The following is a 14,890-nucleotide window of genomic DNA, read 5'->3' as shown; positions in this document are numbered from 1 at the left end:
AACTTAGAGGGAGGGAGATGCATTTTGTGGACACATTTGAGTAGATTAATAAATAGTATTTATATATTTGTAACCAAAAGAGCAATTTATTAGGCAGGAGATAGATGCAGGGGAAAAACATGCCAATCTGCACATAAACAGTTCTGCTGTGTTCATGAGGAACTACTGGTTATTCAAGGCCAGGGTAGCTTGGCAGCATCAAAATAAATCTTGGGTAGAAGATGACAAAAAGTTATTTTAATACAAACAGCAGAAACATAAAGGAGAAAATAAAATTTGTTCACCAGTAGTTATCAGAAGTGAGGGCTGAAAAAAGACATGTATACTTTGTGCATTATGGTCCCAGTTGAGAAAGGGGGATGCATGGTTTATGTTTCAAGTTCCACAAAACTGAGCTAGTCCAAGCATAGGAGCTAGTCCAAGCTCCTGTGTATTTGGTGTGGGGCGTGTGTGAAAGAAGGCCTTTTTTTTTTTGATGCAAGTAGCATAAAAATACTTTGCCTCAGTCCTTACTTGTGTGTGTGTGTGTATTTTTTTGATAACTTGCACAATTCCAAGAGTAGGAATGAGGAAAGCTATAGGAACAGTCTGTGGTAATTGTGTGTTAGAATAGGGTAACATCATCATGGACAGATATAAAGGGCTGCAAACTTAAATTAGCTTGTGGGGTTTTCATCTCAATACTATTATATTAACATCTATTTTTTAGATTAAATATTGGCATGACAAATTTCATAAAATATTTTTCTTTTTCTAATGAAAACCCATGATTTATTCAAGAAATAGCAATAGACCAGTATCACAGAATTACAGAATTGTTCTGGTTGGAAAGGATCTCTGGAGATCATCCAGTCCAACCCCCCTGCCAAGGCAGGGTCACTGAGAGCAGGTGACAACACAAATGTGTCCAGCTGGGATTTGAATGTCTCCAGAGAGGGAGACTCCACAACCTCCCCAGGCAGCTGTTCCAGTGCTCTGCCACCCTCAGTGCAAGGAAGTTCTGTCTCAAGTTATGGTGGAACTTCTTGTGCTTTAGTTTATGACCATGGCTCCTCATCTCTTCTTTGGGCACCACTGAAAAGAGTCTGGCACCATCCTCCCACACCCACCTTTCAGATATTTCTGAGTATTGATGAGAGCTCCTCTCAGTTTTCTCTTCTCCAGACCAAACAGGCCCAGTGCCCAGAGTCCCTCCTCATAAGAGAGAAGCTCCAGACCCCTGACCATCCTTGTGGCTCTCCACTGGACCCTCTCCAGCAGCTCCTTGTCTCTCTGGTGCTGAGGAGCCCACAGCTGCACACAGCACTGCAGGTGTGGCCTCACAGGGCTGAGTAGAGGGGAAGGGTCACCTCCCTCCACCTGCTGGCCACACTCTTCCCAGTGCACCCCAGGATTCCCTTGGCCCTCCTGGCCACAGGGGCACTGATGGCTCATGGACAGCTTGTGACCCACCAGGAGTCCCAGGTCCTTTCCCACAGAGCTGCTCTGTAGGAGGTCAGCCCCAGCCTGTGCTGGCACTGGGGCTGCCCCTCCCCAGGTCAGGACCTGGCACTTGCCCTTGTTGAGCCTCCTTAGGTTTCTCTCTGCCCATCCCTGCAGCTGATCAAGGTCCCACGGAATGGCAGCAGAGCCATTGGTGGATCAGCCCCTGCCCCCAGTTCAGTGTCACCAGCAAACTTCTGAGGGTGCATTTGATCCCTTCCTCCAGGTCATTGACAAACAAGTTGAGTAAGATTGGTCTCAGTATTGATCTCTTGGGAAAACCACTGACTGCAGGCCTCCTGCTGGACTCTGCTCCACTGATCATGACTCTCTGAGCTCTGCCATTCAGCCAGTTCTTGATCCACCTCCCTGTTCATTCCTCTAACCCACATTTTCTGAGCTTACCTATGAGGATGTTATGGGAGACAACATCAAAACCCTTGCTGGAGCTGAGGTAGTCAACAACCACTGCTCTCCCCTTGCTGATCCATCCTGCCATGCTGTAATAGGAGTCTATAAGATTGGCATAACCTGATTTGCCTTTGGTGAATCCATCCTGACTACTCCTGTGTTCCTGATGATATTCTTGTCTTCTGCATGCTTTTTGGTGATCTCCAGAAGGATCTGTTCCATCACCTTTCTAGAAACTGAGATAAGGCTGGCTGGCCAGTAGTTTCCTGGGTCTCCTTGCTGTTTTTGAAGACAGGAATGACATTGGCCTTCTTTGAGTCATCAGGCACTTCTCCCATTCTCCATGATTTTGCAAAGATTATGGAGAGCAGCAGAGCAACATCTGCAAGCTCTTTCAGCACCTGTGATTGGATCCCATCAGATCTCATGGATTTATGGTGTTAAGTCTGCCTAGCTGATCTCTAACCCAACCCTTCACAGGCAAGGGAAAGCCTTCCTTTCTCCAGCCTTCCTCTCTTACCTCTGAGGTCCGGGATTCATGAGGGCTGGTCTCAGCAGTAATGACTTGCAAAGCAGGCATTCAGTAATTTTACCTTCTCTGTGCCTTCCATCACCAAAACACCTATCTAATTCATCAGTGGCCCTGCATTTTCCCTAACGTTTTTTTTTTTTTGCTGCTGACAAAATTGTAGAAGCCCTTCTTGTTGTCCTTGATATCCCTTGCCAGACTCAGTTCCAAGTGGGCTTTGGCCTTTTCATTGTATCCCTGCAACTCAGTGTTCCTAGAGTCCTTCTGTGTGGCCTGTCCCTTATTCTGCATCGAATCTATTTCTTGAGTTTGAGCTTTACTAGGAGTTCATGCTCATCCATGCAAGTCTCCTACCCCCTTTGCCCAGTTTCTTTATCATGGGGATACACTAGCCTAGAGTTTGGCTATGTTGCAAAAGCAGGTAGCAGGAACAAGTAAGAATTATGTTTCACCAGCAGATTCAGGAAGGCAAAACCTGCATTTAGTATTTTAGTGTTCTTCCATTACTATGCTATGGGACTGGTTCTTGATTTTTATTAGGCACATAGTTGTTTTGACAAGTGAAATGGAATTCTCTTGCTTGTTAGACCTGCTGATGCTTTTTAACATTTATGGCTATATTTACAATATATTTGGATGAAAAGAACCAGAAAAGTTGCTGACATTCCTTTCAATTTCTTAATGTTTTTCAGGACTGTGTATTACACAGGAGTCTTGTTGGTGATCTGAAAGCATTCATAGATAAATATGGGTTTGATGTACTTGTCATTTTGGCCAACTGCTTGTCAGATGAGAAGAAAACAAAGCAGCAAATAGCAGTATACTCAGAAAATGTAGAGCTAGGCAATCAAGTAAGTACCTGGAAAAAGAATTGGATGTTTTTCCTGGAAAAAAAAAGTTGGTTTTTTTTTAAGTACTCTGTATCAAGATGTTGATTCATTAAGTGAGGTCAAAAATATAGCAACAGTTGACTAGCAACGGAGCAGCTATTTGAAATGGTTGCATTATTTATCTGATAGGAGGATGAATGATTATGATGTTTATTATTGTTTCAGACCAAGCTAATAGAAAAAGGTTATGAGAAATACTGAAAGAGGCAAGATTTTTCAACTTTTTGAAAATGTTTTTTTTCATTTGAAAATGTTGAAAATGTTTTTTTCAACATTTCAACAAAATGTTGTTTGGTTTGTGTTTTTTTCCCACTAGTTTGGACTTGGGTTTGTATTGTGATTTACACAAATGTGTCTTTGACAATGAGTGATAAGCAAACACGTTGTAAAAGGCAATAACCAGACTCATATATGTATATGTTATTCCTAAAGAATTCAAGCTCTGAAATCAAAACAAATTATTACTACTGTGTACATTCATCCAGAGTTAGGAGCTTCCCATTTTTTAATACTATATTTATCCCCAGGTGGAAGAAACTATCTCAGTGACAACTTTTTGAACCTTTTTCTCAGCCTTGAAAACTTGTGATTTTAGGGACAGGTGGCTAAGTGACTCCATTGTTTTCAAGGTCAATATAAATGCATTTATTTATTTTATTAATATAATGATCCTATTCTAGAAATACCTTCCTAAAGTACTAATACATAAATTTTACTCAGATTTCTTAAGGGAACAACCGAACATTTATTTAGATTTTATGTTACTAACAAGAAGTGCACCGAAAAGCAAAATGGTATAATTTCTGACCAATCATATAACAAATACTTTGCCTTGATCTTCTGTTTGTAATCTGTAATCTGTAATTTGTAACCTTCTGTTGATGTAATACATCATCTATTTGGGGATCATAATAAAGATGCTACAGTGAAATGGCCAAGCAATAGATTAATAGGAAGAGATAGGTATGGCTGTATTACATGATGATGTAGTCAGTAAAGTGCCTTACGCCCATGACTTCTGAAATATCCTGTTTCTCAACAGATCTGCTGTGAATTAGAAGAATGTCAGAATCCTTGTTTGGAGCTGGATCCTCTAGAATGTGAATGTGACCAAATTCTCATTTATCATCAAAAAAACTCTTTGGTGACCTGTGATCAAATTTTTCTTCTAATTAAGGAAGTTATAAATAGGAGGCAACCAGAAATGGTATCAAACAGTAGAACGTCTTCTACTGAAGCTGTTGCTGGAAGTGCTCCACTTTCACAAGGATCTTCTGGTATTATGGAGTTATATGGTTCTGATGTAGAACCACAGCCCAGTTCTGCCAATTTCTTAGAAAATCCTCAAGATCTAAATGGGTCTATGCCAGCCCACGCTGATGTTAATGTAGACCTTGTGAGTCCAGACAGTGGCTTGGCTACCATTAGAAGCAGCCGGTCTTCCAAGGAGAGTTCTGTTTTTCTTAGTGATGATAGCCCTGTTGCAGAAGGTGCTGCTTCTCATCACAGTCTTCTGCCTGGCTTTGATTCCTACAGCCCTATTCCTGAAGGAGCAATAGCTGAAGAACAAAAGTCTCAGTCAGGAAACAATAGCGATAACTTTGATCTTTTCAATTTTGATCTAGCACCCATGGTTACAGCTCCATCTGAGTCGTCTTCTCGTTCCGTTGATTGTTCCCCAGCAGATGACTACTTTCTCAATAGTGATTCATCAGAAGGGCATCAACTCACTCTGAAGAAAAAACTTGATGAGGCAAACCTATTAGAAAATGATACAATAAAGTATTCAACTCACTTACTTACGACAAAAAATGAGGAAGACAATCTGGCTGAATTTGATGAGAATCCAGGAGGAATGTGTGAGAAAACTTCAAGTTTGATTGATTTAGTTGAAGGTGATTCTTCTTCGCCAGAGATGTTGAAATCTGCTGATTCAAGAATTCCACCAACTCCTATGAATAGTCTTGTAGATACTTCACCATTAGATAATGGGCAGCCTTTAATTTTCTCACAAGATGTCATAAAAAAAATTAATGAAATAGATGGCACAAATTACTCTCAGTCTCGTGTTAGATACGGGAGCTGGTGGGACGGCTTTGACCTAGATTCCAGAAATGCTGATGCATGGAGTTCAAGTGAGCAGGAATCTGTATTTCAGAGTCCTGTCTTGTGGAAAGATTCTAAAGAAAGTCCCTTGCTACGAGAACATACTGACAGAAGAGCTTCAGATTCTGTGTTCCTCCAAAAACAGCCAAAGCAAATGGAATATATGAAAGCAGGTCTGTGGGATAATCAGTTTAAACAAAATAATTGGAACCATGAGAATCAAGAGAAAAACAGTGAACATTCATGTTCACAAACTCCTTCTTTAGATGACACAAAGCAAGAAATTGAGAGCTTTACAGACCTGTGGAAGGTCAGCCAGCCAACACCTGTGATGTCAGATACATGGTGTAGTGGTGAAGGAAAAGGTAGCCAGCTAGTTGGAGAGTCTTATGAAATCTGGGCCAAGTTTGATGAAAGAAATGCTGGTAGATCCTCAGAAAATGTATGGAACATGCCCAAACTAGACAGAGAATTAAAATCAGTGAACATTCCTGAGGAATGGGCCATGTCAAAAACTGGTTTATCAGATTCTTCAGAAATCACAGTGGACAATGAGATTGATAATCCAGAAGTGTGGGACAAAGGAAGATATTCTTCAATAGAAGACCATGGAAAATCAAAAAATACAAATTTTATTTTCAACAATATGCAAAATAATTCCAAGCTGAACACAGGGGGAAAAAACATGTTTGGTGATCCTAAACATAGACCAAACCAATTTGAAAATACAGATACCTGGAACACGTGTGATAAAAACATCAGAAAAGAAGTAACAGAAGTAGTGGTGCCATGGGAGGACACCTTCTTGTACAAAAACTCAGACCTTAGTTCCTCAAATATAGCAGAAGATTTAGTTATTTCTCCACCAGACACCAATTATTCAACATCTGATTCATACTTATCACCTACATATGTGGAAGATGAAAGAGAAAATGAGGACAAGGATTTTGATGAAGAAACAGTTTCTGGTAAATTCATGAACACAAATATGGCTGAGTCAAAAGAATTTGAGAAATCAAGTAAGGAACCATTATCTCCTAACAATGCGCCTTTTTCAAATACTAGAAATACAGATATCTGGAACACTCCTCTCAATAACATCACCCAGTTACAAGAAAGAAATGCTGAAATTCCAGTTCCTTCTGCCTCAGCTAAACCTTTTCTTAATTCAGAACAAACAGCTGATCTATGTTTTTCAACTGAAACATGTACCAGTGAAAATAACTTTCCTGTATCTGAAAGCAGAAGAGTAGTACTGGCATATAATCAAACAGTGAATGACTTACCACAGAATGAATTAAATACTAGACAGGGAGCAGCAGACAATACAGAAACAGTGGGCAGTGTTTCTGAAGAAGACACAAACACCTCTATGCCAACTTCAGAAAATGAGAATGATTTGGGTCTGAAAATATGTGAGTTAGGGAGCGAGACACTTAGTGAGGATGCAGCACAGAACACTGCCGGTATTGATGAAGAGCTGGATAGTCAGGATTCAGTGCACCAGCTGAACTCGTGGGGTTTACAGAGTGAGGAGGGTCGTGAAGAAGGCTGGGATAATGCCATTGTCATCTCTAAGGAGGGAAAAGAATGTAAGAGAACACATGTGACAAGTGGACAGGAGATGATTAATGACATTTGTAATAAACCAGTGCAAGAGGGCAATGAATCTTCAGGTAAAACAGATTTGGAAGAAAACGAGCTAACAACTGAAGTTGCCACCCCCCCTGAAAAAATGAGAAATAGTAGTAGTTTGGAAGTATTCACCACACAGAATGTGTCATTTTCCAATCAAAGCAATCCAGTTAGTCATGAAGAGAGAAAAGACGTGTTGCACAATAGTTTAGAATCTTCATGTATTTCTGAAGGAGTGAGAGATTATGAATTCTTTGATGACTCCTTACCACCGAATTACAATTACAGTGAAATGTCACAGCTGCTTTCTGAGGGAGTTGAAAAAGAGACTACAGTGGCACAGAATGCAACAAGTCCCAAGATGGAAGATATTTTTGAAAGTTCTGATAAGGGTAGTGATAATTCTGAAAGTAATTATTCTAAAATGCCTGGAAGCTCATGTGTCTGGAATGACTCCGGAAAGAATGGTTGTGGCCAAGGCACATCAATTCCTTTGATGGATAAACCACAAGAACATCTGGAAGAAGGGCAAAAATGCTTACATGAAGCGACTCCTAACCATCTAGACATTTGTAATTCTGAGTTAGTATATTTTAAAAATAGCTCAGAACTGATGAGGACCAATGAAAATTCCTTCACAGATGAGTTTAAGAAAAATCCTTCCGGATATGTTAGTGTTCCTGATATTGCACATATGTCTGTGGTGGAAAATTCATTTTCACTTGAAATAGGTTCTGGGAGAAATGAAAACTCTGAAAATTTAGAACCTACTAGTAATCTTTGTGGAGAGTCATTTGCAGTGCTTAATGACAGTTTTCCCCAAATGGCTTGGGATTCCCAGCCATGTGAAGATTTGCAATCTCCTGGAACAAGTCCTGAGGCAAGCGAAGTCCTTGAAATAGCAAATACCACAAGCAGCCTTTCAAAAGATATACGGATCAAAAGCTATTTGGAAGAAGATAATGTGTGGAGTAATTCAATAAATGATTATACACACTCAAGTGGAACAAGTCCTGATTTAAGTGATGCATCTGTGAATGTGTGGGGAGACCTTCCAGTTGTTAGTCATCATGAAAGAAGCAGGGATATGTGGGAGATAAAAAATAATAAAAATCTTGAAGATTCTTTTAAAAATCAGGATTTTGAGAATAAATATGAAGAAGGATTTGAAACAAGCGGCGAAGAGAACAAAGTTCCTAAAAGCTTAGATTTTTGGAATGCCCATGTAGATGACGATACTGTATCTTCTTTATCAACTCCTGACATAAATGAGGATTCAGACAATTCAGACTCATGTCCAGAAGAGATTCATGAAGATTCAGTGTGTGAAAACAAACAGCACAAAGGAGCTGAAAATGGAGAGGGTTACGTTCAGTCCAATGTAACAAGTCCTGAAGCTAATGAAGACAATTTAGATGAAAAAACTAAGGTGGGAGAGGTCTTGGTAAGCAACTTAAATGAAAATTCTGAAACAACTGAAGCCAGAAAGGTATTGCAGGAGAATGTGACTATTGACTTTACTGATCATAATAAGACTACTCAACCTACTACAGGCCACTGGAAAGCACTTGATGAAAGAACTCAGGTGAATATTTTCAATGAAAAAACAGATAGTGGGGAAGACTCATATTTGTATCAAATGAATGAAGATTCTACATTGACTTCTGCTGCTGATGGCAATAAAGAAAAGCATTCTTCAAAAGCTGTAGATAGGTGGACTATGTCACTGGAAGCTGATTCAAGAACTGGTCCAAAATCCACAGTAGGAACATCTGATTTTCTAGATAACAGTTCAGAATGGTGGAGTTCACAACCTTGTGCAGAAAAGCAAGTGAAAGATCTGTATTCTGTTTCAAGTCACTCTGTAATAAATCAGCTAGGAAATAGTAAAGAGGACTCCTGTGGTTCCCCTTCACAAGATGAAGATCTAACAGAAGCACATTTCACTGATACAGGTAATGATGAAAATCTGCCTTGCCCCCTGTACTCTGATGAAAAAGAAAATGAAAGACTAGTACATTCTGTCAATAGTCCTGATGGTCAGATAAATGAAGACACTTTGCAGTCAAAACAATTTGATTCTTTCATACTGGATAAAGAAGAAAGAATGTTGATAGAACAGTTGTATTCTACAGATGAGGAAAATCAACCAACTCCACAGAACTCCTTTTCAGATGAGGAACAAGCTGTACCAAATAAAGCAGTTGAAGGAATCACTGTACTGGATCTACCAAAAGACAATGAGGGAAATGCAAGTCTGACACCTCAAGGACAACAGGAGGACACCTGTGAAAGGGTAGAAGGGCACAACTCCATGCCAGGTGCTTTCACTGTACAAGACTTATCTTTTGAAATGGCAGAAAAGTCAAGTCCCGAGTGGAATATATTAGTTCCCCAAACTGCACTTATCCCTGATATTTTACAGGATAATGCACAAGGAAGTAATCAGCAGTTTTCAGTGGAACCTGACCTGTGGACTAATGCTGAGCAGATCGTTACTTTGAAACCAGATGGTGAAAATCCTGATATTTTAAGTCACTGTGACCAAGACAATGGTTCAGAATCATCAAGCAGTCCTGATGTGTGCCAGGAATATGGAGCTAAGCATGCCTCTATCCCATCTTCTCAGATTGCAGTGGAGCCTGAAGAGGAAGACAGTCAGCCAATTCATACAAGATCAAATATGAATAAAGAGACAGATTTTGATTCAAAGGGTCAGTTAGTAATGCAGAAAGTGGGGATGCACTCTGAAAATGGTAGCCCCCAGGACTATGAACCAGTAAAGACCAATGAATTCTATCACCTTATCTCCTCAGATCCTCAGGAGCCTCCTGATTTTGCAATTCCAGAAGAATACAGTCTAGAAAATAAGCTGGGTTTTAACCCTGTTGAGTCAACTGAAATTGCCAGTGAAGTTATAGAAGCAACATCCTTAGATGTGAAAGACGTGTTCCATGGAAGTTTCACTGATGCAAGCCATCAAGGAGCACCAACTGATACAGCTCAAACAGTGACCTCTCCATTGCATTTGTTTCCCATGGATTTCAATCAATCTGATAGGGAAGAACAAAGCTTAAAAGAAATCAGTGCTTTGGGTGAAGTTGTAAAATACTCTGATACTGACCATACCGCAATAACTGGTGTTGAGCTGGATAGGTCAGAAGAATGTGTGGATGAATCTGACACAGGGATAGAACATGATATCAGGAACACCTCAGTGGCTAATGTCCTGGCAGACACAGGTGATGAAGTGAACATACTAGCACTGGTAGGCAGTGAGGCAGAAGAGGGGAAATCAAAGGATGAACAGACACTCTTTCCCAAATCCTTTCTACCTGATGGTAATGAGGGTGATGAATCTGATTCAAATAAACAACTGTTTGATGATACAAGAAAAGAATATGAAGCTGTAATAGAAAATTATGTTCCTGTGTTTAAGGAAATACCCAATGACCAGTCACCAGCAGTGTGTACTCCACCATCCTCTGCATGTTTTGATGCTGAACCCTCTGGCAGCAGAGAGTATGCAAACAGTGAGCTCTTGATACAGCAGCCATTTTATGACAGTGTTTCTTTGGAAAAACTATTGCCATTGCCAGCTCCTCCAGAACGTGCAAAGGGCATCCTAATTACCGAAGATAAGGTGTCTGAAACATCCACAGAGTGCCTTGAAGAAAATCGCGCCTCAGTACCATCACTCTCCATGTCTGAAGTAACTCCACCAGATTCTGATTTTTTGCCAGGAAAATCTGAAGCGGAAACGCCCGATCCCGAGTCACCACCAGGTGGAGATAGAAGATCATGTGCTGGTAAGAAAATCTGCTTTCCAGGGCAAATACGTAGAACGGAGGAAGGAGGAAGTGTCTGTGGAGTATTTCTGCTTAACGAGGAGGAGGCTTTGAGTGAAGTGTGGAGTTTGTGTGTCTCTCTGATGTACTGTGGAACATGTGGAACAGAACACGTATTGTGGAAAGAGCTCTAGTGTCATTCTCTCAGATCTAAAGCTGTTAAATAGTAGGAATATAATTTCTGTTGTTTGTTCAGGGCCTAGCCTATGGGACACTGAATTGTTTGTGCCTTGGGGATGATGGCTGTGTTAATGTATAACCTTTAACAATAATGATGGTGATGATGTTATAAAATTCAAGTAAACATTAACAGAGCAAAGCAAACTGAAAAGAGCTTTATCTCACACTACTGATTAAAGCATACTATAGTGACTAAATCAGTAATTCAAAAATTAAAAAGAGTTTCTATTTGCCTGTTCTTTTAGAAGCTGGTGCTGACTCCCTACTTTGTAGGGAGGAAAAGCCAAGATATTCTCCTAAGAGCCCTGAACTGGAAAATACAGGGAGTAAGGAAGATGTGAGGATGCAGGCGCTCCCATCTTCTCTGGAGATGGATTACATCCTTGTTACTGAGGAAGAAAATACACCTGCAACAAATGATACCCTTGAAAGAAACAAAATTAATTTTGCATTTCAAGAATCCTGTGAAGGCTTTTCACCAGGCTCCTTGGATACCTTTCAGCCAATCTGCATTTCAAATGAAACCAAAGATCACCTTGTTTGTGGGACTGGACAGGACGCTGTTCACTTAGAAGAGAAAAATTATTCTGCTGTGCCTCAAAATGTGGATGGTGAAAGGAAATTACAGGAAAGCTGTGGACAAGATGAGGGTTGGATTATACTGGGCCAAAATGAAGTAAGTGACATATCGCCTGAAGAAAATTTTGCCAAGACAGAGATGCCAAAATCAGGGTCCGGACATCCTGATGAAGAACTGGCATCTGCTGTAGCACATGACTTGGACACTTGGACAGAATTTCAGGTAGAAGCTCCCCTTCAGAAACCATTTGAACATGAAAGCTGTTCTCCTTCAGATGGCCTGACTGCTGACAATGTGAGTTCGGGCATTGCAGGAACATCAGAATTGCAGGAAGTTGGCGGTGATAGTACATGGGAAGCAAATTCTCAACAGAGGCTTGGGAATAATGTAGCAACAGAACAAGAAATGAAGGAGGAAATGGTTCTTCTCAACAGTGACAGAGAATTGAATCAAAAATCAGGGTAAGTAAAAATCAACCTGTTTTCTTTCAAAAGCCTTCTATTTGTTTGTTACCTATGATTTTGAGGTGTGTGCCATTATGAATAGATGGCAAGACTTTCAAGTCTGAAGTATTTATGTTATTTAACTATCAATGTTAGTTTGATAACATGACAACTATCAAGGTTCCTTTCTGTATACAGATTTGTGGTTCTTCGTTGCTTGATATGAGCCAAATTAGGGTTGTTTTGCAGTTGATTGAAGGTCACTTTCTTAGAAGAGTAAATCTGTCTTCCTTCTGTGAAGTCCCACCAATGGTATTACCTACCTTTAAATCTGAAACATGTGGCCAAGGAATACAGGCCCAAGCCAGGGGCTGATGATATTGAGAGTATATGATGAGATTATGTGGGATTGAGGTGAAGTACTGTCTCTGCCCAAAGCAAAACTGCTGAGAAGAAAGAAAGGAAGGAGTCAAGGCCCAGAGTCAGAAAAACGTGCTGCTTATAGAGGAAAGAAAAGCATGAAGGAAAGTTGTGATCTTTGTGATTATTTCTAGTCACAAGCTCTAGTCAAATCAGAGGAGCATTTATGACGATTTGAATTCAGCTGGCAATTGAAGCAGATTGAATGAGCACATACGGACCTGGTCTTGGGTGGACATGCAGCCTCTGGGCTGGCAGTATTCCTGCTCCCAAGTGACTCTGCTGTGTCATGAGATGGAGTGAGGGGTAGCCCTCCTGACTCCATTTGGTGTAGTGTATTGGAGAGGATGCTTCTGTTGTTGACCTCTCTTTCTTTTCAAACTGCTGGTTGCCATCAAGAGAGAGGAGAATCTTCGGAAGTGTTAGCAGAAATTGAGCACTGATCAGATCTGTAGAGTCTGAAGTAAACCAAATACTGAATGTTTGACCTTGAAACTAGCAAAAGTGTGGTGGGTTGGCACAGCATTTCTGTTGCACCCAATCCTCTAAGCTTCTAAATTGAATTCCAGCAGGAAAAGTAGAAATGCTGAAATTTCCTATAGAAAAGAAATCTTGGAGAAGCCAAACAACAAAAATTTCCAAGCAGTTCTTCTGCATCTATGTTATTGTGTGGAAGGGTGGCTTAGGAAATCTAGGAAAGCTCTGCACTGCAAATCTAGGAAAACTAGATGTCCTTTGACTTGGAGGTGCTTTGTTTGTTAACACTGGAAGCCATTTTGTGGTGTTACCTCTGCAGGGTTTCACTGGGAGTTCATTAAAAACAACTAATTTCAATTAATAAAGATGCTTTTCTGACAAATCATGCATTTCTAGTAAAAAACCTTAGAATCACAAAATGCTTACCAGTTCTGCTCACAATCAGTAATGAATGGGACAGGAAGCAGGAGGAGTTATTTAGCGGTGCTGGCTAGTTGCAGGCTTGCAAATCTGACATGAAGAAATCATCTGTTATTTTCTCTATCTCCCATAAAGTATTCTAAATTTAAAACAGGCAGGTGCTGACCCAATCTAAGTCACACTGATTAATTACATGCAAACAAAATCCTAGGAGTTTGACTTGTCGTACTTACATTCCCATAATGTTTTTAGAGAGGAAAAGAAAGCCACAGGCATCTAATTTAGAATGATTTGTAAATAAACCAACTTATTTTGGACCTGAGATAACTTTAGTGCAGTAGGATTCTTAGGTACCTCAGGAAGAAAATCCTATTTTTGAACTTAGACTGGTACTATAAAAAACGTTCCTATGGCCATTCATTTATAGAAGGGTGTTAACACCTTATTGCCATAAATTGTTAGAGCTACTTTGAGAAAAGCTCTGTTATTTTTTAGGAACTTCGGCAAATCCTGAAGTACTATTCCACAATAGTTCACATTGGAGTTTTGCATGCAGTACATGCATTATTCTTAGAACTTAGTGTATTTGCTTAGACTAATTCTCACATTAAAATCCAAAACTGGACTGTGTTAATGTTCTTGTGCTTTCAGTAAAAATTTGAAGGCATGATGGAATATGGTGCATCCTGCAAGAAAAATATAAAATAATTCTTGATATAGAATACATATGGTCATTATAGCTTCTAGTTTAGTCTTTTTTCTTATCTCACTTAGAAGTTGTTTAATACTAAATGCCTTTTGAGTCAGTAGCAGTGGCTGTTTGTGTCCTGATACTGATGCCCAGAGAAGCAAAGTAAGGAACTTATTCAGCCGCCACATTAACAATTAATTGTGGGAGCATGGAATCAGTAAAATCTACTTTGCTTTGGGTTTAAGTTTTCTTGTTAGATTTTTTTTTCTTAGTAAGTTGTAAACCTCAATGGAAGTTTCTTCTAGCAATAATGTTATTAAAAGTAATTAATCCTCTTCCATGAGGATTTTGTATGTAATAGAGATTGCTTTTGTGGTGTGGTTTTCCTGTCCATTTCCCCTCTGCTTGGTAGCTGATATTCAATAAAATTCTAATAATCTTACATCTTTGGTCAGTTAGATAAGGACTTTAGACTTCCTAGGAGAACAGACATATGCATCCCTGTGCATGCCCACAACATGATCACAGAGGCCTGGATTCCTTTGAAACCAAAGCAAACACACACACAACAAAAAAAATACTGATGACACACATACAGGAATCGTTATTTCTATGGGAGGTTAGTGAAGAAACACTGCTGTCATCACATAAGAGAAGAAACTAAAACTTTCCTGATTATTGCAATACAATTTCTGGAAGGCACCTGATAGTGCTAGTCACGAGGCTCTGAGTCTGCCTTTACATCCTACATCAAAGTAGGATGTAAAGAAACTCTTTA

The 14,890-nt window shown here is 39.9% G+C and overlaps 1 protein-coding gene across 3 annotated transcripts in view; it reads left to right on the top strand.

Annotated features, from left to right (window-relative positions):
- PRUNE2 (prune homolog 2 with BCH domain) overlaps nt 1–14,890 on the top strand; it is a 132,082-nt gene that overhangs the window by 71,536 nt on the left and 45,656 nt on the right. For all 3 annotated transcript variants that reach the window (XM_063421709.1, XM_063421708.1, XM_063421707.1), the window contains exons 7-9: nt 3,115–3,273; nt 4,355–10,862; nt 11,327–12,122. In XM_063421709.1, coding sequence (XP_063277779.1) covers nt 3,115–3,273; nt 4,355–10,862; nt 11,327–12,122 — 7,463 coding nt within the window. The remainder of the gene's footprint in view (nt 1–3,114; nt 3,274–4,354; nt 10,863–11,326; nt 12,123–14,890) is intronic.

Source organism: Prinia subflava, chromosome Z (assembly GCF_021018805.1).
Source record: "Prinia subflava isolate CZ2003 ecotype Zambia chromosome Z, Cam_Psub_1.2, whole genome shotgun sequence".
NCBI classification, from domain to species: domain Eukaryota; kingdom Metazoa; phylum Chordata; class Aves; order Passeriformes; family Cisticolidae; genus Prinia; species Prinia subflava.
Note: the sequence above shows the minus strand (reverse complement) of the source record. Positions and strands in the feature narration are given on the sequence as shown.